A 27,065-nucleotide genomic window follows, 5' to 3' on the forward strand; every position below is an offset into this window, starting at 1 on the left:
TGATGAGCTCATTTTACTTGAATTACCTCTTTAAAGACTCTGTCTCCAAATACAGTCCTATTCTGAGGTACTTGGGGGTTAGGACTTTAACATACGAGTTTTGAGGGGACACAGTTCAGCAGTTCAGTTCATAACCCATGGTGTGGCACAGAAGTGTGAGCAAAGCACACGGAAGCCAGAGGTGGGTGTGGTCAGTTATTGCCTGGGTTGGTGACTTGGGAAAACTTCAAGGACATAGGTCTTGAAGGATGAATAGAAGTTCATCAGGTTGAGAAGGAAGAAGATGACGTTTCTGTCTGAGGAAACAGCAAATCTTTAGGCCTGCCTCAGAGGTCTAGAACATATACCATAGCCCGTCCACGTGCGTGTGCAGGACCTGGCATTCCCTGATATGGGCTGGTCACCACACTCTCTGCTTGTGCCCCTGACTTGTGAATGCCAGTCACCACCACCCCTGGGCCTCTCACCATTTGTTCCAGGGACCCCTGCCCCCTTCTAAAAGAGTATTATTGATCCTGTCTCTTCATTTTCTGAATCAACACAACAGCAAATATCTGCCACCCTCTGTGCTTCCCCAGGAAAGGAGACAGCACTTCCTTCCTTCCTCATGTAACTTGACAGCCACCATGATACCCCTTCCCTCCTCTCTGGAAGTGGGATCTCAGTCCTTAGTCTTTTTATGACATGGCACCAGAGAGTGCGGCCTACCTGACACGTTGCCAAATGTACTGGGATTACTGGATGTGGTAAAAATGTGATAGCCACCGAGTGCTTGTGGATTACTGTGCTTCTAGGAATCTTTTTTTTTTTTTTTCCTAAGAGAGGGAGAGACAGAGAATCTTAAGCTGTCTCCATGCCCAGCGTGGGAACCCAATGTGGGGCTCAGTCTCATAACCCTTAGATCATGACCTGAGCCGAAATCAAGAGTCGGATGCTAAACTGACTGAGCCACCCAGGTCCCCCTCCAGTAATCTTTTTTAACTGAACAGTTTCTTCTCAAAAGTACTCTGATGTTCCAGAGCTAAGGAAAATGTAGTGAAATTACCTTTTTTTTTTTAAAAGATTTTATTTATTTATTTGACAGAGAGAGACAGTGAGAGAGGGAACACAAGCAGCGGGAGTGGGAGAGGGAGAATTAGGCTTCCCATGGAGCAGGGAGCCTGATGCGGGGCTCGATCCCAGGACCCCGGGATCATGACCTGAGCCGGAGGCAGACGCTTAATGACTGAGCCACCCAGGCGCCCCTACCTTTAAATTAAATTACAGGATTCAGACAGTTGCGGTGTACTGTGTCCTAATATATGCTATTTACATGCATGCTTGAAATCAGAACTTGATGTAAACATTAGGTTTATTTAACCAAAATGTTTCAGTCATCTCATTAGAGTTTACTGAACAGTGTACTCTGGATTGTAGGGGAGATGTGTATACGAAATATATGGTACCTAAAGAAAATAAAAGATTTCTGAAAGAGGGGTGCCTGGCTGGCTTAGTCAGTACAGCATGCGACTCTGGATCTCAGGTTGTAAGTTTGAGCCCCATGTTGGGTGTGGGGGTGACTTAAAAATAAAATTAAATTAAAAAAAGCTTTTTGAAAGAAATAAGACAAGTGATTCCCACGGTCTGTTCAGAGGGGGACTAGTTATGACAGATATCAGAAAGTCAACTCTGGGAAGCACCGCATATTCTCTGCTCTTTTGGAAAGTGATAATGATGTCAGCATATTAAAGACTCTCAAAGGTCTCATAGTAAAGAAACATATTTAACCTTATTTTACCTGGATTCTCAAATGTACTGGCCTTTGAATAAGAACCTGGCACCAACCATAGAGCACATTCTGAGAAACCCCAGACCAAGACATTTGTGATGCTTAAAATGAACTACCATAGGGAAATTCTGTTTCTCATTTGGAAGCATACCATATAAATCCAGTGCAGATAAATTGTACACTTTTATTATTTTAGGTTTAGAAATGAAAATGTTAAGAATTGCGTCTTTACGACAAATGGAAAATGAATCAGATTTACTTGACTTACGCAGTGATTTTTAATTTTTAGGATCTTCTACATAAACTAGCAATTATGATGATGCAGCCATCAAATGGCATGTAATTATATCCATGACATAATGGATAATGTGCACCCTTTTAAATGAAAAAAAATTCCCTAAAGTAATTATTGGACGATGAAAATAAATTAATTCAGTACTTAAAGAATGAAAATTACTGTGATCCCTGAAGCAGTCTATATGCATATATAGATTCTTTCATGTGAAAAATTACAACAGAAAATTGCTGAAATATTAAGACAATATAGCACCCACTGCCTTTTCTACTATAAATTCAGTCTTACCACTTAAGATGGTAAATTTCCAGAGAGGCTGGTAAGCAGATGTTTCATGGCTTTTAAAAGTTGGATCAGGATTTGGGCCAAGTACTCTGTCTCTGGGGCCCACACACTTAACCCCTAACTAGAGCTGCAGCCGGTAAAAACAAATTTAGTAGGAATAACCTTTCTTCCTTCTCCCTCCCCTTTTCCCCCTACTGTCCCAACCACCCAACGAAAGTAGATTGGTGTTATAAAATTCTAGAACACCATCTTAAATATGCTAATGTTGGAGATTACTTTGCTAAACTACACATACTTCTAATGTATGGCAGTTGTATCTTGGAATATTTCATATTACCATTGCAGAAGTGCTCTGTTTTACTACATTGTTAAAACTGCTTTGATCTTTTAGACCCCATCTGTATAAAAATATCCACAGTAAGGGTCGGTGTTACCTCTGAAGAAGATAGCTGCTAGTGAGTTATCATGCACTTAATCCAGTTGATTCCATGGAGACAAGGCAGCCCCCAAATCATAAACTGATTATAAAATAGTTTATTTAATGGGTTTTTGTAGACCCATGCTCAGGTTTTCATAATGGTTGTTGTGCCATAGAATTGCAAATGTTTCATAAAATTTAGCTACTTGCCTTTTTTTTTTTTTTAAAGATTTTATTTATTTATTTATTTGACAGATAGTGAGAGCAGGAACACAAGCAGGGGGAGTGGGAGAGGGAAAAGCAGGCTTCCCGCAGAGCAGGGAGCCCGATGCCGGGCTTAATCCCAGGACCTGAGCCGAAGGCAGACGCTTAACAACTGAGCCACCCAGGCGCCCCTAAATAAAATCTTTAAAAAAAAAAAAATGTTCCAAGAGACAATGTTCATGATAGCAAAAAACTGAAAACAATCTAAATATCCACCAGCAGGAAAAGACATAAATAAATTATAGTATATTCACTTTCTGATGGCTGAGAAATATTCCATTGTATTTATAAACAATGAATATAATTAGTAGTCTTTGAAGGCCATCAAAGAACATCAGGCAAGTGTTAAAAGAGCTGACCTTATATAAAATGAGTTAATTAAAAATTTTAAATTAAAGAAATTCTCTAAGATGCTACAGGTATCATTACATTGTATAACTGGTCTTTGGCACTAATGAAATAAATGAATATTTTCTGTGTGACTGTCCAAAGCTCAAAATATGTAACTGACACCTGATTTCTAGATTCGGCAGCATTATAAATGGTCAAACACTAATTTGTCCTACATTTCACTTATTTCTGAGGTGAAACTCTTCCTTTTTCCTTTTATATTGATTGCCTTTTTCCCACTGCAGAAGTATCTAATCCCTAATTCTCTAATCAGAAATATTCTAAAAGACCATAGCAAAATTCTAAAAGTTTCAATTATGGCATCATTATCCCTGGTCTGGACCCACAAATCTAGCTTTTAAGCTAGGTAGAGAATTTTAGATTATGTCGGAATTTATTGATGGGGAAAAAATCATCACTTGCTCTGAAGTCAAGGTGGGTTTGGTGGTGTTCAATTGAGCTGGAATGAAGGGAGTTAACTATAATTAAAGATAAATTATGGGGAGCCTGGGTAGCTCAGTTGGTTAAGCATCTGCCTTTGGCTCAGGTCATGATCCCAGGGTCCTGGGATTGAGCCCCGCATCGGGCCCCCTGCTCGGCGGGGAGCCTACTTCTCCCTCTCCCTTTGCTGCTCCCCCTGCTTGTGGGCTCTCTCTCTCTCTGGCAAATAAATAAAATCTTTTTTTTTTAAAGTAACTACTGAAAACATACAAACATTCTTAAATCAAACCCTCCAATTTGTTTTGTTTTTACCATTAAGTGCTATGATTTAAATTGTATTGCACACACTTCCTATCTTTTTTTATTTAAATTCCATTTGCCAGCATATAGTACATCATTAATTTCAGATGTAGTGTTCAGTAATTCATCAGTTGCATATAACACCCAGTGCTCATCACATCACGTACCCTCCTTAATGCCCATCACTCAGCTGCCCCATCCCCCCACCCACCTCCCTTTCCGCAACCCTCAGCTTGTTTCCCATAGTCAAGAGTCTCTCATGGTTTGTCTTCGTCTCTGATAACTTCCCAGTTTTCCCTCCTTTCTCCTATGATCCTCTTCACTATTCCTTATATTCCACATATGAGTGAAACCATATAATTGTCTTTCTCTGATTGACTTATTTCACTTAGCATAATACCCTCCAGTTCCAACCACGTCGATGTAAATGGTAGGTATTCATCCTTTCTGATGGCTGAGAAATATTCCATTGTATTTATAAACAACATCTTTATCCATCCCTCTTTTTAAGGACATCTCAGTTCCTTCCACAGTTTGGCTAACGTGGCAGGATACAAAATCAATGTACAGAAATCAGTTGCATTTCCATACACTAACAATGTGACTGAAGAAAGAGAAATTAAGGAATTGATCCCATTTACAATTGCACCAAAAACCATAGGATACCAAGAATAAACCTAACCAAAGAGGTAAAGGATCTATACTCTAAAAACTACAGAACACTTATGAAAGAAATTGAGGAAGATACAAAAAGATGGAAAAACATTACATGGTCATGGATTGGAAGAATAAATATAGTTAAAATGTCTATGCTACCCAGAGCAATCTATACATTCAATGCAATCCCTGTCAAAATACCATCGACATTTTTCACAGAGCTGAAACAAATAATCCTAAAATTTGTATGGAACCAGAAAAGACCCCAAATAACCAGAGGAGTGTTGAAAAAGAAAACCAAATCACAATGTCTGACTTCAAGCTATATTACAAAGCTGTGATCATCAAGACTGCATGGTACTGTCTTTTAAATAATAAACACAGTGAAAAGAATTTAACTCTGGCTTAAGGACTGCATGCCTAGCACAAAGCCTTATTGATAGGAGGCATCTGATATACCAAGTGACCTTTCCTCTTAAGTGTGATAGAATACATTGTTGTTTCAGGGACCACTGAAGTTTGAAGGCCTCTTTGCATCTATAGTAAGGATCCCAGGCTGTTGTCTTTTTGTGATTGATCACTGTTCTCTTTCTTAATATCTTACATCACAGTTCAGGGGCAAAGTGGTTTAAACTACTTCTTCCGCACTTCAGACTCTGTCCCAGAAAGGCTAGAACTGAAATCACCAGAAGAAATGAGATGACTACCTTACACATCTTTAACCTCATTTTTATACCCATATTTCTCCGTAGACTCTGGCCAGCGGAGGTCCAGGGGTTCTAATACTCAGATGGGGACTCATACCTGTGTGTCTTTTGCAGGTACTTTTCCATATACCTTGTGAGCTTTCATCTTTTCTTTTTCCTCAGAGCTCTTGACTCCAGCTTCAAAGATACATTTCCCATGACATAGACAAGTTGGTTCATCTCTCTATGCCTCAGGTTCCTCATCTGTAATACGAGGGTGTTAATAGTATCAACCTCATAGGGTCATTGTGAGGATTAACTGAATTAATATTTGGACAGTTCTTAAAGCAGTAGTGCATAGTAAGGATTAAGTAATTAAAAAGGGGGGGCGCCTGGGTGGCTCAGTCTGTTAAGCATCTGCCTTCGATCATGACCCCCCCCCAGTTCATGGGAAGCCCGCTTCTCCTGCTCCTTCCCGTTCATGCTCTGCCTCGCTCGCTCTCTCGCTCTCTCTCAAATAAATAAATAAAATCTTTAAAAAAATAAACAAATAAATAAATAAAAGTTAAAAAGATTGACCACTGGTAACTGGTTTCTTAAAGAAAAGGAAGGATCTGAAAAGATGCTTCTTCTGGTTTGGGGTGATATATGCTTTCTTTCCTGAGGTAGGAACGGAGTGATATGAATGAATTTGGGGTTGAAGGAGCAGAACTGAATGGTATTACCTAAAATATCTGTCGGAAATGCTGGCCCTGAGCCTGGGTCCTGACTGGATGAAGTAATATATGGAAAAATGTTCATAGCAACTCCTTTGGGGCTCTTCATAGTAGATTTTAAAAGGAGACGGGAGAAATAAACTAGAAATATATAGCGGTGGAGGGAATTGGGGGCAAAGCTTATGCCAAGAGTTAGCAGTTATTTTCTGTATCTAACAAAGGCTAAAACAGGGTGATTCTCTGTGGAGAATACACACACACACACACACACACACACACACACACACACACAAATAGAAAGTTACATATGTAAAGGTATATAAATTTTTTTAAGCACCTGTCTGACTTAGGTGTTTTCTCAGCTTCTGTGGAGAAGGGCACCGGCCATCTGCTTTGTTAAAGAAAGCAGGCGCCACCTTTGTGTGGCATGTGCAGGGGGTGCTGTGCGGCCACCATGAAGCTCGGAACCCCTCTGTGTCACCCCAGGTGCTTCTTGGGAACCCAGTGGCAGGAGACTTCCTGTGCCCTTGGCGTGTCTCTGCCTGACTGTGCCCAGCCAGGGGCTGGCCCTGACATTCCTGGCACAGGGCTTGGTCGCTTATTCACTCTGATGGCCGCCCTTTGCCCCAGCTCCCTTGGCCAGAGGCAGCTCAGTTGTAATTTGCTCTCAGGCTCAGAGGTGCAGCCCTGTCAAACTGCAGTGTGTAAGTTTATCTTGTAATCCACAGACAAGAAGAAAGGAGGTAAATTCCAGCCTTTTAAGAAGTTGTTTGGCAGAAGGAAAAAGAAAGACACTTTGTGGTCCCAGGAGGCGTCAGCAGGGAATAAGAATCACTCTCCACAGAGTGTCAGCAATGGGAACTTCTCTTCAGATGAGGAGACCTTGGAAGACAATCTGAGGTAACAATTCATACTTTTACCCCCGCCCCAGATCTTTGGCAGAGTCCCAAGTGGGGAATGGGATCCCAGAGGAGGCGAGCATGGAATCTCTGGGAAGGCGGAAGACTTGGGTTTCTTTGTGCATTCTATGTGGAGAAGGCACCTTGGGGAATTGGTAGTGAGCCTGGCCTCATTTTCCAGGAGAGCACAGGGATCTGTGCCTTCATTTTGCTGCCCTCACTGGTGGTAGAGGCAGCACCCCACTGGTTTGGTTCAACAAGTTCACCTGGATAGCAGGAGACTGCATTCCCGTGTCCTGTTGCTTGGCAAAGAGAGAGTGGTCATAGATTAGTATGTACATCCACGTCGAGAACATACACTGCTCAGGCACAGAGTGGTCACCCTTCATACCTCTGGCAATCTCCAGCAACTTCTGGAAACTGTCAAGGGGCTTTTAACTTCTGCTCTTTGTTTTCTTTTTCTTTTCTTTAAAAATTTATTTATTTGAGAGAGCGTGAGCATGCAAGCACAAGCAGGGGGAGGGGCAGAGGGAGAGGGAGAGGGAGAGACAGAATCGCAAGCAGGCTCCCGCTGAGTGTAGAACCGACTGGGCACTCAATCCCACGACCCCGGGATCACCCCCTGAGCCGAAACCAAGAGCCGGATGCTTCACAAACCAAGCCTCCCAGGCGCCCCTGCTCTGTTTTCAGTGTTTCTCCATCTCTCCCCCACCTTTTTCTTCACCCCTCCCCTTTCTCTTTCCCTCTCTCCCTCCTTCCCTTCTTCATCTTCTCCCTCTCCCCCTCTCTTTAACTTCTTAGAGCACAGGCACTAAATCTGGCCATGACAGTGTCAAGAACTCAGAAAAGCAGGGTCAGGAGGTACTTTCTCACCTGAGTGCTGGGAACTGAAGTTGGAGTCAGAGGTGATTAAACTCTGCTACTGGCAGCTTGGAAGTCAGCTCCTCTGAGAAGCCTTTTCCTACCACCTGATCTGATTTGTTTACCCTTGCTCGCATTCCCCGAGCATCACGCACCTGGCTCCAGCAAAGGACTTGTCACTTTCTATGGAAATTACTGATTTGCTTGTCTCTCTCATTTGACTGCCAGTTCCATGAAGTCAGGGACCAGGTTTTATTCAGCCCCACATTAGGTGCTCAAAAAATGTTTCCTGTGACTTGCCCTAATACATGTGGAAGGAACGGATGATGTAGTCTGTGATATATTTACTGTGATTCAAAGACAGACATGAACAAAAACATCCTCCATGTTGTATGTCAGTAAGTAAATTCTAATACACACTACAATTGAGCACAGCCTACAAAATTCTTAGGCAAGCAGGGGACATTCATCTTGGCAGTGCTCAGAGACAGCATTTGTGGGTCCCAACTAATACTGACTCTTTTCCTCGACAGGCCTGTGTTTGTTTTCCATTATCTTTAGTAAGAAAACTATCGAATTTAACTGAAGGAAATTATTTCACTGAAAGGAGAACACAGCTAGCACTGAACTCACCCAGTTGTTGGAATGCCAGTACGTACTGATATGTGCTTGAGTATTGTTCAGAATGAATGTTTTGATTTTACTTCAGTTTCTTCAGTTGTAAAACAGGAATGTGAACCTTTTTTTTGCCTCACAGCATCAGAATGAGGTATAGGTGCTAAAGTGTGGCCAGCTAGTAGTTTAAGGCAAAATGAGGTTGAGTCTAGAAAGTTCTCTGTGAAAACACAACCTGTCCTTTTTATAATTTTGCCTAGTCCCTGATTTCTTACTGAATGACTTGGGATTTTTAGAGGAGCCTGGATCCTGGGAGTTCTCCTCTCATTTAAGTTCTATTCCATCTACCCCCTTAGAGTTTTCCTTGGGTTTTAAGTTGTACAAAGCCTTGGAATTCCATATTGGTTCAAACAGCTGCATTTTTTTTTAAAGATTTTATTTATTTATTTGACAGAGAGACAGTGAGAGAGGGAACACAAGCAGAGGGAGTGGGAGAGGAAGAAGCAGACTCCCAGCTGAGCTGGGAGCCCAACGCAGGGCTCGATCCCAGGACCCCAGGATCCCAGGATCATGACCTGAGCCGAAGGCAGACGCTTAACGACTGAGCCACGCAGGTGCCCCCAAACAGCTACATTTTTATAAAATACAGATAACGTCCTCTGTTCTTATTATTGGCTTTTGTTGATAAACCTATATTTATGAGACATACACTATATTTTAATTATTTAACAGTCATTCTTATAATAAAGGAAGCTGGAAGGTTACATTTTGGGTGAAGAGTTTTTTAAAATGTCTCTCTAAATATTTTTTAAATTAAAAAGACAAGAAAACAGGAGTCATTTAAAATATACATTCCCCTTTGCTTCTTGGAAATTGACAATTGCAAAATAACTCCACCTGCAAAGTAAATACTATATCCATTGCTTACCTTGCTTACGGTATAGCTGAGTTTCTGATTATTCGCCCTCTTTACAGATGGAGAAAATGAAAGTTGTTTCCAACACTTCTTTTTTTCACTGAAGTATAATTAACATGTTTCCAACAATTTTTATTTTCAGTTTACTGCTCAATTAATAATCATGTTACTTTAGATTGTGTAATGATTCACAAAATTTCTGTGCATTTTATTTGGTGTCTCCAAAATGGACAGCTCTCACTAAAACACAAAACTCAAAATTCTGCTAGCATGGTCTTGGGTGGAGGTTCCAAGGAGGCAAATTTCAGCCCAGGGTGAGGGAGAATTTCCTAAATACTAGAGCTGCCTAAAGCTGGGGAGGTTGGGTATGTGCCAGCAGGGGTTTGGACTGATGAAGGGGAAATTCTGCACTGGGTGAGAATTTAAAGGAGTTGAACTTTAACATGCTGTCAAACTCCAAGAATCTGTAATTCTAGAAATGTCTCCACGGCCAAAAATAGCTCATTATTGATCTGTTCCTTCTGCCTGAAATTTCTCATTTCCTTTGGGCTGTTCTTTCTCTAAGTTAGAAGCTTTTATTTCTCCTAGGCTGCTGCTTTTAAATTATACATGCCTGTGGGGAAAGCAAAATAGTAAAACATGGTCAGTTTTTAACAATTTAATGTGACTTCCTTTATTTATTAAATACAACTAAAATTGTGTTTCCCAAAATGTGTTAAGTTTAAAAAGAGGGAGAGGGTCAACTTGGCAAATAGGTTTGGGAAATTCTTGGCCAAAACAAATAGGATCCTTTACATAGGACTTTTCAGACCTTTTACTATACTAATGTGCTCTGGGAATCTCTGAGAAGGGGGATGTAGTATGGAACATTTCCAAGACTCCTTTAACCACAAACCTTTTTTTTCACAGAGAATATCCAATGGCGTATATTAAAGCTATTGCTTATTGAACTTAATGCAATGTGTTTTGCATAGGTGAACTCATAATATTCACAGGCTCTGAGATTCACATTATTATCCCCATGCTCACCCCATGCTCACCCTTTTTTTTTTTCAGAAATTGAGATTTAAAAAGATTGAGATATAATGGACATATACCATTAGTTTCAGGTGTATAACCTGATGATTCAGTATTTGTATCTACTGTAAGATGATCACCACAATAAGTCTTGTTACCATCTATCACCATACAAAGTTACAAAAAGAATTTTCTCTTGTGTTGACAACTTTTAAGATTTATCCTTTTAGCATCTTTCAAATATATAATACAAATAATATATACAATACATAGAACAATATATACAGTACAATACAAATAATAGTATTATTAACTGTAGTCACCATGCTGTGTATTACATCCCCATGACTTATTTTATAACTGGAAATTTTTGCCCCTTCACCCATTTCACCCACCCTTCAACCCCTCCCTGCTGGCAACCATCAGTCTGTTTCTGTATTTATTAGTTTTGTTTTGCATATTCATTTCTTTTAAGTTTTAGATGCCACATATAAGTGAGATCATGTGGTATTTGTCTTTCCCTCTCTGACTTAGCATAATACCCTCAAGGTCTGTCCATTATCACAAATGGCAAGATTTCATTCTTTTTTAGGGCTGAATTGTATTCGTGTGTGTGTGTGTGTGTGTGTGTGTGTGTGTGTGAGAGAGAGAGAGAGAGACATCTTTATTCATTCATCCATTGATGGACATTTAGGTTGTTTCTATATCTTGGCTAGTGTAAATAATGCTGCAGTGAACAAAGGGTGCATTATCTTTTCAAATTAGTGTTTTTGTTTTCTTCAGATAAATACCAGTAGTGGGGATGCCTGGGTGGCTCAGTTGGTTAAGCTTATGCCTTCGGCTCAGGTCATGATCCCAGGGTCCTGGGATTGAGCCCCATATCAGACTCCCTGCAGCGGGGAGTCTGCTTCTCCCTCTGCCTCTGCCCCCCACTCATGCTCACTCTCCTTTCTCTCTCTCAAATATCTTTTTTAAAAATTAAAAAAAAAAAATACCAGTAGTGGAATTGCTAGACCACATGGTAGTTCTATTTTTAAATTTTTGAGGAACCTCTATACTGTTTTCCATGGTGGCTACACCAATTTATATTTTGACCAACAGTGCACAAGGATTTCCCTTTTCTCCACATCCTTGTCAACACTTGTTATTTCTTGTTTTTTTGGTGATGGCCATTCTAACATTCATACCTCATTGTGGTTTTGATTTGCATTTACCTGGTTAGTGTTGGTGAGCATCTTTTTATGTGCCTGATGGCCATCTATATGTCTTCTTTGGGGAAATGTTTAGATCCTCTGCCCATTTTTCAAACTGTTTTTCTGTTATGGAGTTATATGAGTTCTTTATATATTCTGGGTATTAACCCCTTTTCAGATATATGATTTGCAAATATCTTCTCCCAATCAGTAGGTTGCTTTTTCATATTGTTGGTGGTTACCTTTGCTGTGCAGAAGCTTTTTAGTTTGATATAGTCCCACTTGTTTATTTTTGCTTTTGTTGAACTTGCCTTTGGAGTCAGATCTAAAAAATCATCACTGAGACTGATGTCAGTGAGCTTATTGCCTATGTTTTCTTCTAGTTTTATGGTTTCAGGTCTTACATTAAACTCTTTAATCCATTTTGAGTTATTTTTGTACATGGTATAAGATAGTAGTCTAATTTCATTCTTCTGCATGGGGCTGTCTAGTTTTTCTATACCATTTATTGAAGAGACTATCCTTCTCCCATTGTATATTCTTGCCTCCTTTGTTGTAAACTAATTGACCATTTATGTAGGTGTTTATTTCTGGACTTTCTATGCTATAACATTGATCCATATGTCTGTTTTTATGCTGATACCATACTGTTTTGATTACATGTGGTTTGAAATCAGGGATTGTGATACCTCCAACTTTGTTCTTGTTTCTCAAGATTATTTTGGCTATTTGGGATCTTTTGTGGTTCCATAGAACGTTTAGGAATGTTTGTTCTATTTCTGTGGAAAATTCCATTGGAATTTTGATAGGGATTACATTAAATCTGTAGGTTTGGGTAGTATGGACATTTTAATAATTCTTCCAGTCCATGAGCACAGAATATCATTATGTTTGTGTCTTCTTCACTTTCTTTTATCAATGTCTTATTATTTTCAGTGTACAGGTCTTTCACCTCCTTAGTTAAATTTATTCTTGAGGGGGAGGGGCACCTGGATGCCTCAGTTGGTTAAGCCTCTGCCTTCCACTCAGGTCATGATCTCGGGGTCCTGGGATCGAGCCCTGCATCAGGCTCCCTGCTTAACTGGGAGTCTGCTTCTTCCTCTCCCTCTCCCTGTGTGTGCTCTGTCTCTCTCTCAAATGGATAAATACATCTTTAAAAAAAAATTATTTCTGGGTATCTTTTTTTTTTTGATGCAATTGTAAATGGGAATGTTTTCTTAATTCTCTTTCTGATAGTTCATTGTTGGTGTATAAAAATGTAACAGATTTTTGTATATTGATTTTGTATCCCGCAACTTTACTGAATTCATTTATTAATTCTAACAGTTTTTTGTTTTTTTTGGTAGAGTCTTTAGGGTTTTCTATATATTAAATCATATCCACAAATCGTGACAGTTTTACTTCTTCCTTTCCAATTTGAATGCCTTTTATTTAGTTTTCTTGCCTAATTGCTCTGGCTGGGACTTTCAGTATGATGCTGAATAAAAGTGACAAGAGTGGGCATTCTTGTCTTGTTCCTGACACTATTGCTATTTCAAAGATAAGAAAACTAAGGCTAGAGAGTGACTTGCTGGTAAATTGCTGAGGCAGTATTTAGGCAGTAAAGAGTTCATTCTTAACTATCCACTATTCTGCCTCTCAAGAGGCTGTAGCCTTACCGGAGAGTTAGTCACATGGTCCTGAGTTGTTCTACTGGTTCTGGGTCACCAGACTTGGGTGTCTTCCTGCCTTAGCTGCCTTCCTGAGGCTCTGCTGCTCACTAGGACTCCACTTGTCCTGCTTCTAGTTTCTTTCTACCTCACACCCAGCATTTACTATATCATCTCAGCTCCAGCTCCTTATAGTAAGTGCTAGCTGTAAGCACATTCAGAACTGAAGGGGCTTCAGGGAGGGTAAGCTCATTCTGGGACTGGGGCAGTCAAGAAAATGTTCAGGAATGAGGAGGCCTTGAACTGGCTCCAAGTGATGGACAAGACTTGGAATGGTTGATGGGCAAGGCATAAACATTTCAGATCTGGAATGGCATGAGCAGACTTACATGTAAGAATGAATGTGGCAAATAGAATAGGAGGGAACTTTCCAAGTCACTCTGTGTGGCCAGTGTTACTTTAAAACCACAACCAGGCAAAAGCATCACAAAAAAGAGAACTACAGACCAGTATCCCTTATGAATATAGACATAAAAATCCTCAGCAAAATCCTAGCAAACTGAATCCAGCAGCACATAAAAAGGATTCTACATGATGATCAAGCAGGATTTACCCCCAGAGAGCAAGGTTAGTTTAACATACAAAATCAATCAATGTAATATACCATATTAATAAAATAAAGGACATAGACCACATGATCATCTCAATAGATGCAGAAAAAACATTTGACAAAATCCAACACACTCTCATGATAAAAACTCTCAAAACTAGGACTAACATGGAATCTCTTTAACTTAAGGAAGGACAGCTACAAAAAATTCACAGCTAGTATCATACTCAATGGTAAAAGAAGGATGTGTTCCTATTAAGATCCGGAACAAGACAAGGATGTTCATTCAGTACTGTACTGTAGATTATAGCTAGGATAATTAGGCAAGAAAAAGAAATAAAAGGCATCATTCTTAGAAAGGAAGAACTAGGGGCACCTGGGTTGCTCAGTTGGTTAAGCATCCTACTCTTGATTTCAGTTCAGGTCATGATCTCAGGGTCATGGGATCAAGTCCCGCATTAGGCTCTGTGCTCAGCGTGGAGTCTGCTTGAGATTCTCTCTTTTCCTCTGCCCATTCCCGCATTCTCACTCTCTCTTAAATAAATAAAGAAAATCTTTAAAAAGAAGAAGAAGAAGTAAAACTATTCACAGATGCCATGATCTTATATATAGAAAATCCTAAGGAATCTACAAGAAACTTACTAGGCTAATAATCAAGGTTGAACAAGGTTGCAGAATACAAGATTGGAGTTTTTTTGTGTTTCAGTTGTATTTCAGTACACTAGAAATGAACAATCTGAAAATGAACTTAGGAAAACAAGTCCATTTACAATAGCATCAAAAGGAATAAAATACTTAGTAATAAATTTAATAAAAGAAACACAAGGGGTGCCTGGCTGGCTCAGTCAGAAGAGCATGCAATTCTTGATTTCAGGGTTGTTAGTTTGAGCCCCATGTTGGGTGTAGAGGTTACTAAAAAGAAAATAAATTTAAAAAAGTAAAAAAATAAAAAACACAAGATTTGTACACTGAAAACAACAAAATACCATTGAGAGCATTTAAAAAGATCTAAATAGATGGAAAGACATCCCCATTCATGGATTAGAAAACAATATTGTTGAGATGGCAGTTCCCTCAAATTGATCTACAGATTCAGTGCAATTCTTATCAAAGTCACAACTGACGTTTTTACAGAAATTGGCTAGCAGCTTCTAAAATTCATATGGAAATGCAAGGGACCCCAAATAACCAAAACTATCTTGGAGGTCTCACACTTCTCAAGTTTAAAACTTACTACAAAGCTACAGTAGCCTATATCGTGTGGGACTGGCATAAGGGTATATAGATCAATGGAATTTAAATGAGAGTACAAATGTAAACACTCATATTTGTGGTCAACTGATCGTTACCACATGTGCCAAGCAATTCAATGGGTAAAGAATAGTCTTTTTCAACAAATGGTCCTGGGACAGTTGAATAGCCACGTGCCACAGAATGAAGTTGGACTCCTTTCTTACACCATTCACAAAAGTGAATTCAAAATCGATTACAGACCTAAATGTAAAAGCTAAAACTGTAAAATTCTTAAACAAAAACAAAGGAGTCAATCTTCATAATTAAGGTAGTGATTTCTTAGGTACCAAAAGCATAGGCGACAAAAGAAAAAAATTGGTAAATTGGACTTCATCAAAACTAACTTTTGTGCTACAAACAATACCATCAAGAAAATGAAAACACAGGGCACCTGGGTGGCTCAGTTGGTTAAGTGTCTGCATTTGGCTCAGGTCATGGTCCCAGGATCCTGGGATTGAGTCCCACATTGGGCTGCCTGCTCAGCGGGAAGCCTGCTTCTCCCCTTCCCTCTGCCTGCCACTTTCCCCTGCTTGTGCTCTCTCTGTCTCTGTGAAATAAATAAATAAAATCTTAAAAAAAAAAATGAAAAGACAATCCACAGAATGGAAGAAAACATCTGCAAATCATACATCTGATAAGAGACATATTCAGAATAGGTAAAGAACTATTATAACTCAGTAATAAGATGACCAAAACAATTTTAAATAGATAAACTATTTGAATACACATTTCTCCAAAGAAGATATTAAAAGATCCATTAACATATGAAAAAATACTTGTTCAACATCATATCATTAGTTATCCAGGAAATGCAAATCAAAACCACAATGAGATATCACTTCATGGCCATTAGGAAGGCTATAATAATAATAAAAAAAAGGCAGTAACGTGTTGGTGAAAATGTAGAGAAATTGGAACCCTCATACATTGTTGATAGTAATGTAAAATATTACAGCCATCATTTGACAGTTCCTCAAAATGCTAAACATGGAGTAACCATATGACCCAGCAATTCCAATCCTAGATATATACCCAAGAGAAATGAAAACACATGTCCCCACAAAAACTTGTACACAAATGTTCATAGCAGCATTATTCATGATAGCCAAAGAGTTGAAACAATCCAAGAGTCCATCAAAAGATGAATGGATAGGGGTGCCTGGCTGGCTCAGTCAGCAGAGCATGTGGACTTTTGCTCTTGGGGTCTTGAGTTCCAGTCCCACGTTGGCATCCATGCCGACTTAAAAAAAAAGATGAATGGATAAATACAGTGGGTTGTATATCTATACAATGGAATATTATTTGGGAATAAAAAAGAATGAAATACTGATACGTGGCATGATATGGATAAACTTTGAAAACATTATGCTAAGTGAAAGAAGGAAGTTAGAAAATACCACCTGATTCCATTTATATGAATGACTCAAATAGGCAAATTCATGGAGACAGAAAGATTAGTGGTTGCCAGGCATGGGGTGGGTTGGGGGAGTGACTGTTAATGGGTATGGAGTTTCTTTGGGGGATGATCAGAAACTAAACTTAGGTGGTGGTGGTGATGATAGTTGCCCAATTCCTTGAATATACTAAAAATCATTGAAATGTACCCTTTGAAAGGATGGATTTATGACATGTGAATTATATCTCAATAAAGATTTTGTTTTAAAGTAATGGATGTGGCATTGATGAGGTCGTATCTGGCTGAGGGGATAAGTTCATATTGGCAGGGGAGATTCAGGGCTTATTTTCCTCTTCTAAATTCCCAAAATAGGAGGTAGAAATGGGGGGGAGAACAGAAAAGGGTAATTTTGAAGTTAGGACATCACTGCAGACTAGAGCAGGCTGGTTGGAAGGAGAGGCAGCAGTGCCCATTTGCTTGAGGGTGTTGAGTGCCCGGGACAGAGGGACGCATTTGGCTTGAAGGGACAGAGGACCTGGGGAGAAGCTGCAGGTCATGTCTGAGACTGCCTATTGGAATGGTTGCCTGTGGCTTTTAGGATATGTAGAGTTGTTCCTTTGGCCACACACGTGTGGATCTACAAGAAAGGTGATAGTATAGACATCAAGGGAATGGGTTCCATCAAAAAGGACTGCCCCACACAAGTCACCATGACAAGACTGTTAGTGTCTGCAACGTTACCCAGAATGCTGTAGGTCCTGTTGGACAAGATGCTTGCCAAGAGAATTTATGTTTTGTATTGAGCATATTAAGCCCTCTAATAGCCAAGATAGCTTCCTGAAACGTGTGAAGGAAAGTGATCAGAAAAAGAAGGAAGCAAAAGAGAAAGGTCCTTGGGTTCAAGTGCCAGCCTGCTCCTCCCAGAAAAGCACACTTTTTTAGAACCAGCAGAAAGGGGCCTGAGCTGCTAGAATCCATTCCTTTGAATTCATGGCAGGATAGATGCTTTAAAAAAAAAAAAAAAAGACATCTGGACTATAAAAAGAAGAAAAAATTGCCTGTGATTGACCCCATGCAGCCCCTCTGCACACACATACACACAAAAGGAAATATAAATCCTACTCTCTACTTACACCCTTATTTAGTAGTCACACACACACACACACACACACACACACACACACACACACACACACACACACACACCAGTGTTAAAAGTCTAAGGTAATTTTTAGTCCTGATCCAATACTTTCACTTTATAGATGGAGACACTGAGACTTGAAGAAATCACAGTGCGGTGCTGTTAGTGTTAGAGGTGTGACAGAATCCAAGTCAGCTGATTTTGCACGTGGCCGGCCTTTTGTCTGGAACAACCCCATCCCCCATCTCCACTTGCTTCACCCAACTCATTACTCTTTTATCCTTCATTTTTCTTCACAAATGTGCCTTTCTCGGGGAATAAGCTTACTCTGCCCCCCTCAGCCTAGATCAGGCCTCCCTGCCATTGTTCTCACAGTTTACCTTTCCATAAGGGTAGGCCTGCATGGGTATTCATTGTATTTCCAACCTCTAGAACTGTGCCTAGCACTTAGCAGGCATTCAGATTATTCATATACTGAATGTACAAATACTGCTCTTTTTTGCCATACTGACTCTTCCCACTGTATGTTCAGTGTTCATGTACTTCATCCTTTAGTTTCCCACCACGGTAAAGAGGCTCACTGTCCTCCTGAGCCACTGACACAGTGTAGTAAGACAACATGTCATCGGTGGGATTGCCATGGAGCTTGGGCTCCCTGGTACCCTTGTGGTACCTTAGATCACTCGGCCTTGCTGCTTTTCAGAAGGTGAAGTCAGAAAAGACTTAGTGACTTGAGCAGTTATACTCTACCCTTAGGAACCTGGGATGTGCTGATTGAACAGAGACTAGAAAAGAGGCACAAGACCGTTCAATGCATGAAATTTAGGCACTAAGCCAGAGAACGAGTGGAGCCGGGTGGAGTAAGTATAGAGGGGATGGAGGTTGATGGATCTGCAGTTCTTGTTGACACAGCGTGTGGGAGAGCAACAGAGTGGGAGTCAGGGTCTCTTGTGCATGCGGTTTCTTTCACTCCTGAGCTCTGTGATCTTGACCAAGCCAGCCCCTTCATCTGTGAAATGGATATGCTCTCTCCCCAGCTTATTATGAGGACCAAAAAACCCACATGTGATATTCCCACTATCTGCTATAAAATAGCAGTTTACAAATGCAGGGTAGTATTATTACTGAGATAAAGAGGGTGTTGGTACTAGTTTTCTATTTCCAGAGCATAGACCAAGACTAAATTGATTCAGAAATGGTGACTAGAGAGGTTTCTGAAAAGGTCTTTCTTCAGGAGGAGCAACTGAGTTGTGGAAACAGACCACATGCAAACCTTACAGAACTTTACGGGCAGGTTAGACGATTGCTCGTCCTATGCGATGGAGACACAGGATTGAGCTCAGAGGCTGGAGTAAATGACCCTTTGACTTCCAGTTCTAAGAGGGTGTGTTTTAAGATTCCAAAATTCCCTCCTCTTCCTTGAATTTTTTTGACCTGTCCTGTTTCTGTTGTAATTATTAGGTGATTGGTACTCCATAGCCTGTGGAGCACCATATATTTTCATAGGATACCAAAGTCTGGCATGTGCCTTCAAGATGCCACACAAAATAGAATCTGACTCCAATCTCTTCCAGCAACTCTAGTTTGTCTGATGAGGATACTTAATTGCTCTTTAGCATTTCATTTGAATGAGACTCACGGATCTATTTAGAAGAAAACTGCTGATCAATTGCAATTGCCCCTGTTGTCATGGCAACAAGCTGCAATGGGACTATAATTATATTTCCTTATTCCTGAAGTGAATCCCAAATCATTGCTATGGTAATTACCCAATATCTGTGGTCCCAAATTACATGATGCTTATCCAAAAAAGACAAAGGATAAGGAGTAGGGGGGCTGGCCTGAGATGTGTGAACAGTGCAGCTGCAGAAAGCCTTCTCCTTTTATGGGTGTGGAGAATTTCCCTGTGTAGGCTCACGCTCCGAGGTTAGATGTTGGCAGTGATCTTAGGATGTGCCTCGTGTGTAGAGTAGTGGCTAGAAGGCTGCATCATCCTGTAGGATGATTTCAGCTGTAACAAAAAACACAGCTAGTGTCTTCAACAGTAAAGAAATAGATTATCTGCCGTACCTGAGAGTCTGGAGGCCCGGGGCTTAGGCATCCCAGTAGCATGGGGAACAGCATCCCTGGCTCTCAGGCAGCGTCACACGCCACCAAGAAAGAAAGTCAGCCCTCTTGCAAGAGAAGCAGAATCAAAACACCGGAGTGCTTTTCAGAGGCGTTGTCCATCTGGGTGGGCTAAGTTGGAAAGGAGAATCAAGACATAGCATCAGAAGCATGGTGCAATGGCTGTTTTTGGTAATCAGCTGTCAGCATCCAGTTTCCTTTCCCAATAGTTGTTTTTTTTTCCATGTCATCAAGTTTGCCTCTGTGTGTGCCTCTCATAAGACATAGTGCCTGCTCCTAGGACAGAAGCCAAAGAGCCCGATCCTCCACTTTCCCCCAAGTGCAGCCTTGCATGAGCATGGGACCCACCTGGCCAGTTGGTCTTTCTCTCCTGGACTTTGATGTGGCCGGTGCTCAAGGATGTAGGGACCACGGCTGTGGCTGTGCCCATAAGCAGGCTCGTCCCACGGCGCAGCGGCTGCTGTGCCTCCCAGTGCCCACACCTCTGCAGTTCTACTCATGTCTTTTTCAGGCTTGGACTCTAGCTTCCTTGGTTCTTCAAGCTCCCACTCTTCTTCCAGTAAATTTTCTTTCAGTCGAGTAGGACAGAGTTAGTTTCCGTTGCTTGCATCTGACAGAGCATGAATCCAGGAAAACTGGTGAGAGAGAGAGAGGGTTTGACACAGAAGGGGGGAAGCAGAGCCTGGAGCACTTCCCTGATCTGAATAGAAAAGGAGGCCCAGAAGAAGCCTTTTCAGATGATGCATGTCCCTCTCACTCACCCACCCATTGACAGAGGCCCACCACTATGCATAGGCCTGCCGTACCTGAAAAATGCCCATGGTGTGAAAATCTTCCTCCTCCTCCCATCAGCATGTTTGCCTCAAGCTTTCCATTCCCTCAGTGACCTACCCATCTGGGAAACGGACTCTTCCTACAGGATTAATCATTTACTCTTCCACTGAAAAAATTTACGTATTTTATTGTATGAAGTTCTATGGGAGAAACAAAGGTAACAGGCGTGATCTCTGCCCTCATACAGCTCCTCGTACTGTGGTGGATTTAAGAGGACGCCATTATTGTTGGAATCATGGCTGTGTGGCACTTTACAGTATGAGCAGCACTTTTATCTTCTCTCTCATTTAAGGCATGATTAGAGTAGCCATACCATAAGACAGCAAGAGAAATAGGCATGAGCGTGGGACCCACCTGGCCAGTTGGTCTTTCTCTCCTGGACTTTGATGTGGCCGGTGCTCAAGGATGTAGGGACCATGGTTGTGGCTGTGCCTGTAAGCAGGACATCACTTTCATATCCTCATATGCCCCAGGAGGCTTAAACACCAGGAACAGGACTACTAACTGGAGGCCAGAGGCTTCTAATATGTTGAGTCTATTCTAACAGAATTGACTATTGATTATTAGCCCTTAGAAAGACTTGGAGTGGCTTAGGGGGTCCTGTTTTACCTACATCTTATTAGATTTAAGCCCTTTGATCTAAGTTATTATGGGTTTGGAAGGAGAGGAAGAAAGACACACTGCTCTTGCTCCCCAACTCCACTTCCTTCTCTTTTATTTACCCAGAGTCAGCCAGACTGACTGTCATAATTCTACCGAGAAGCTCTAAAAGGCTATTTAAGGATAAATAATATAGTCCTCTTGGGTGCACTTTGGCAGCACATAGATCAAAATACAGGGCTGATTTGAAGGGCCCATTTCTGCGTTTAAAGTTGTCAAAGATTTCAGAAAACTCAGCTGAGGCCTGAATGGTTTGTCCCACTGTGCTATAATACATAGACCTGATGATTATGCTAGTAACCACACCAAAAACAATATAAAGTTCACACATTTAACCTCTGCTCAGGAGAAGCTTTTATTTTTATTATTTTTAATTTTATTTATTTTTTAAGATTTTATTTATTTATTTGACAGAGAGAGACACAGCGAGAGAGGGAACACAAGCAGGGGGAGTGGGAGAGGGAGAAGCAGGCTTCCCACTGAGCAGGGAGCCCGATGTGGGGCTCGATCCCAGGACCCCGGGACCATGACCTGAGCTGAAGGCAGACGCTTAACGACTGAGCCACCCAGGCGCCCCTATTATTTTTAATTTTAAAATGACTTCAGCCTTCTAAAGTCACTGCAAGTATGGTATGAAGAGCTTTGTTTTCCTGGACCTCTGGAGGAAAGTTGCTGGCATGGTGCTCTCTGCCCCGCCCCCCACCCAGGGGGACAGCGGCCGCTCAAGGATCCGTTCTTGAACACAAAGACGTGTGTGGGAGAGCTCCGAAGTAGGTGGAAGAACCCCTGACGGCAGCTGAAGAGCCAGTGAGCATATAATTGTCACTGTGGCCTGGTTTTACCTCCAGCCTGTGGGAATATGACTGACATCTGCAAATGATCTCCAACTGAAGTCCTCTCCAATTCCGCTTCCTCTCAAACTCTGCATCAACCTTAGAGTCGTTAACTTGCCAGTACAGAAACTTCCAGCAGTTCCCTTTTGTTAAAATCTCCCCAGAGGAAGCTGCAATGGTTGCTGGCACTTAAAGCTCTGCACAACGGGACTCCAAATGACTCTGGCTCTGTGAATTGGAGGCCGTGTTGTAGTGCAGGGAGTTCGTGCTCAGACTCGACCCAGGTGCCCACTGCTCAAACCTCGTTCTCCCACTAATCTGCTGGGTGGCCTTGGGCAGGAACTATATCTCTAGATGTCTCAGTTTCCCCATCTGTAAGTGGGGGGGATATTAGGCCCTACCTCACGAAGCTTCTGTTAGGATTAAACGAGGTAGGATATGGAAAGCACTGAGGATTGTGCAAGCACTCACATAAGCGTTACCCTACTTCAAGCAGCCTGGAAGACACACCTCTCCATTCCCCAAGTATCCTCTCTGGGCTCTTCCTGTCCATGGACTGCCCGGTGCCAACCTCTCTGTTCAGGCCCCACTCATCCTTCAAAGTCCCCCTCAAATCTTATCGCCCCCACACAGCTCCTCCTGCTTCCTGGAAGAAAGGAGTCTCTTCTTCCTCTGAAAGGAGGAAGAACGCTTTCTTCCTCTCCAGTTAGTAGTCCTGTTCATGGTGTTTAAGCGCCCTGGGGTGTATGGGGTCAGGATGGAACCCTAGGGGCTGTGGCTCTGTGACTCAGATATCACAGTCAGCATTTCAAGCATTGCACCTCCAAATTTCCCATGATTTTAGGCAAATGTCAAGAAATTCTTCTTTCTCCCTCTTCTCTTTCTCCTCCTTTGTTCTTCTTTCGTCCTGTTAAAGTCTCTACTAATCTTTACAGACAGTGATTATTTAATTTGGGTAGAGGATATGAAAGTGATGTCAGATCGTTGGTGTGAAATGAGGACATGGGGAACACCTATTTATCTTTTAGCCTTGTCTACACATAGTTATAAGTCAGGATGCTATAGTTACACATTTTAAAAAATCTTGATTAATACCAGTGTTCATAGCAGCATTAAAATGCTCATCCACAGATGAATGGGCTTACAAAATGTGGTATTATACATCTTGTAGAATATTTTTCAGCCTTAAAAGATGAAATTCTGACACATGCTACATGGGTGAACCTTGAAGACATTATGCTAAGTGAAATAAACCAGACATGAAAGGACAAATGTATGATTCCACTTGTATGAGGTGCCTGGAATAGTCAAATTTATAGACACAGAAAGGAGAATAATGAGGCACCAGGGTGGCTCAGTTGGTTAAGTGTCCGACTCTTGATTTCTTTTTTCTTTCTTTTTTTTTTTTTTAGAATTTATTTATTTGAGAGAGAGAGAGAGAGAGCACGAGGTGGCGGGAAAGGGAGAAGCAGGCCTCCCACTCAGCAGGGAGCCCAACATGGGGCTTGATCCCAGGACCCTGGGATCATGACCTGAGCCAAAGGCAAACACTTAACTGACTGAGCCACCCAGGCGCCCCTTGACTCTTGATTTCAACTCAGGTCATGATTTTGGGGTCATGAGATTGAGCCCCACATTGGGCTGCATACTGGACATGGAGTCTGCTTGGATTCTCTCTCTCCCTCTCCCTCTGTCCCCACCCTGTCTCTCTCTCTCTCTTTCTCTCTCAAATAAATAAATCTTTAGGGGCGCCTGGGTGGCTCAGTCATTAAGCATCTGCCTTCAGCTCAGGTCATGATCCCAGGGTCCTGGGATCGAGTCCTGCATCAGGCTCCTGGTCCGCGGGAAGCCTGCTTCTCCCTTTCTGACACTCTCCCTGCTTGTATGCTCTCTTTGTCAGATGAATAAATAAAAACAAAAACCTTTAAAAAAAATTCACAGATGCTGGGATCTCATTTGGTGTTCACAGATTTGGTATTTAAGCAATAAAATTGGTTCACCTTCTTTTGTATAAGATTTGCAGTCGTGGGTGAACCAGGGAGTCTCTTACTTTCTTGTCATAGTCTAGCAGCTGTTGTTCACATAGCATCTTTGTTCCCAAAGAAATCCAAACATCTACAAACACCATGTTAAAATAGAAAGCTCCGTCAGCTGTGACTCAGGTGCCTGCGTTCTGGTTTCGGTTCTGTCTTGGTCAAGTCTCCCTCTCATCCGGGCCCTCAGCTTCTGTTGTCCAAAGAGAGTCAGGTCGTGGACTGCGTAGTCACAGAAGGGCCCATGAGCAGTGACTGTCGGCTGTGCAAGGCCTGCCATCTGTTAGTGCAGACGGTGCCCTGGATTAGCGCGCCCCTTCAGCTGCTGGTTCCCCTGTAGGGAGAGCCATCGGAGATGTGCAGAGCAGCAGCCCGAGCCTCCGAGCAGCAGGGGTGGGTGGAGGAGCGTGTGCAGGCAGAATGGAGTGTAGGCTTGAAGTCGTCTGGGAGCTCAGGATTTTCAGTCCTACCCATTGATTTCTGCATTGTTTTTGAAGAATTTCTGATGTTACTCATTAGGGTCTAATGCACCACAGCTTTCCCCTAACCTGGACCTGACCTCACATAAAATCATACAGCACAGAGCCTGAGGGGTGATGGTAACAAAGAAACAGGAAAAAATGGGAGTTTTGTGGGAAACACTGATGACTTTGATTTCATTGATGTGGAGTTTGCAGACAGTGGGACAGCCAAGTAGCAGAGTCCACTATGTAGCTGGACATGTGGGGAGAGGAGAGTGTAGTATTGGAGTCACACAGACCATTTTAAAAAGTGATTGTTGGGCGCCTGGGTGGCTCAGTTGGTTAAGCGACTGCCTTCGGCTCAGGTCATGATCCTGGAGTCCCAGGATCAAGTCCATCGGACTCCCTGCTCGGCAGGGAGTCTGCTTCTCCCTCTGACCCTACCCCCTCTCATGTGCTCTATCTCTCTCATTCTTTCTCTCAAATAAATAAATAAATCTTTAAAAAAATAAAAAATAAAAAGCGATTGTTGAAACCAGAGGAGTGACCTTGGGTTGTTCCACTGTCTATGCCTTTGAAAGGATAATGGTCAGAGTCAGCCAAGAATGAATGGGAAAGACCAAAAGCTGGGCTCTGTGGGCTGATTGGAGGCCTCTGAAGAGATATTTGAAACCTGAACCTCTCCACCAATAACAATAACATCAGTGACAACAGTAACAAAGCCAGGACAGAGATACAGAAATGAGAGTTATGACATCTCAGCCATGCTTTCTGTCCCTAGGGCCTCAGGAACTTCTACTGCCCAGACCTCCAAGTCCAAAGGGACCATTTTTCTGACCTCTTATAAGGCATGGCTGTGATTCTTCCCTGAACTAATGAAGACTTCCTCAGAGACCGGTGCTGTTACAAATTTCCCAAGTGGGCCTCTTTCTTTCCTTCTAGAGTTTGTTTTTACTATAGGTGCTTTGCATTTGACTTTAGATCTTGTTTAAATTTAAAGGACTGTTAAATGTATTGACAGTCCTTCATTTAAAAGTTAAAAATCTGGGGGATTTTAGAGGTCTTTATATATCTCTTCTCATGATCAAGAGGCTGCTCTGTATTCCTGGCATGGGAAGAGAAGGTTCCCACACAGCAAGTGCCATTTTTTTCTTTTGAGAACATAAAGCCTGAGGGAACGTCGCAGCTTTGAGGCTCAAGGCCCTGCCTGTAGGTTCACTCATAATAAAAGGAAAGGGGAGGATTGGCCTGATTCGCAATCAGTTCTGAAAGATCTTTAAATGTCAAGAATAAAGAAGTCCAGATGAACTCTGCTAAGGTACAATTTGTGTTAAATTGCCCCACCACCTCCCAATCATGTAATTCCTAGTTCCCAGCTGTTAAGGACAATGATTCCACCAAACTCTTTGTTCATAAGAACATAGTTTCAAGCTGAGATCTCCACACGTGACCTATTCAGTTTGATTTTCAGCCCTGTTTCAAATTCTGGAACTCTGGGCAGTGTTTTTACCTACTTTTTGTCTCAGCTTCCCCTTCAGAGAAAAGGAAATAATCTACATTGTAGAGTTGTTTGGAACTGGAACTGGTAACCATGATCACCAAAGATTTAAAATTAGACAATTTGCCAAGGATTTAATGTTAATTTGCATTATGTAAACTGAAATATTTAGAAGAGAGTGTTCATTCATATAACTAATAAACCAGTTACCATTCTCCTCCACTGTTTCTTAGAGCTTTAAAATAGGACAAAAACTAGATCTAAGAAGAAAAAGGTAGAAATGTTTTTGCTCACTTTGAAAAGTAATCCTCTTAAGAGTCATAGCCATATAAATAAGTAGGTTCTGACAAATGTAGAAACTTCATAAATATCAAAAAGTTATTTAATCACTTCTGCTTCTGGCTGTGATGAAGTAGCATGTTGCAAATCAGTGCTCCCACCAAGAACAACTAGAAATGCAGATAGAATATTTGAACAAAGACATCTGTTTAAAGGCATCTCATTGCTGCAAATGCATCAGACTTGAACAGCGAGATACTGGAGAGAATGGAAGCCCACTGAATTGAGCCCAACTTCCTGCATATTGCTTCTCCCCTGTGGGCATTAGGTGACTCCTGGTGGAGAGCAAGAGACCAAAAAAAAAAAAAAAAAAAAGCCTGAGAGTGACTGCCAAGAGGAGAAGACAGCAGAGCTGTCGGCAATCTTCTGGAGCCTGGAATACAAAAACTGGAGTTTGTGGCTGCCGAGACAGCCAGGACTTGAAGAACTGAAATCCCCAAGAGAAGAGGAACTCGGAAGAAAGAATCTAA

At 41.6% G+C, this 27,065-nt stretch overlaps 1 protein-coding gene across 2 annotated transcripts in view; it reads left to right on the forward strand.

Moving 5' to 3' along the window:
- Positions 1 to 27,065, forward strand: part of CRACD (capping protein inhibiting regulator of actin dynamics) — a 73,409-nt gene that overhangs the window by 13,979 nt on the left and 32,365 nt on the right. For both annotated transcript variants that reach the window (XM_073891721.1, XM_073891722.1), the window contains exon 3: positions 6,949 to 7,120. In XM_073891721.1, the coding sequence (XP_073747822.1) occupies positions 6,949 to 7,120 (172 nt within the window). The remainder of the gene's footprint in view (positions 1 to 6,948; positions 7,121 to 27,065) is intronic.

Source organism: Callorhinus ursinus, unplaced genomic scaffold, assembly GCF_003265705.2.
Source record: "Callorhinus ursinus isolate GAN/ISIS: 27379988/994484 unplaced genomic scaffold, GSC_fseal_2.0 scaffold4, whole genome shotgun sequence".
NCBI lineage: Eukaryota > Metazoa > Chordata > Mammalia > Carnivora > Otariidae > Callorhinus > Callorhinus ursinus.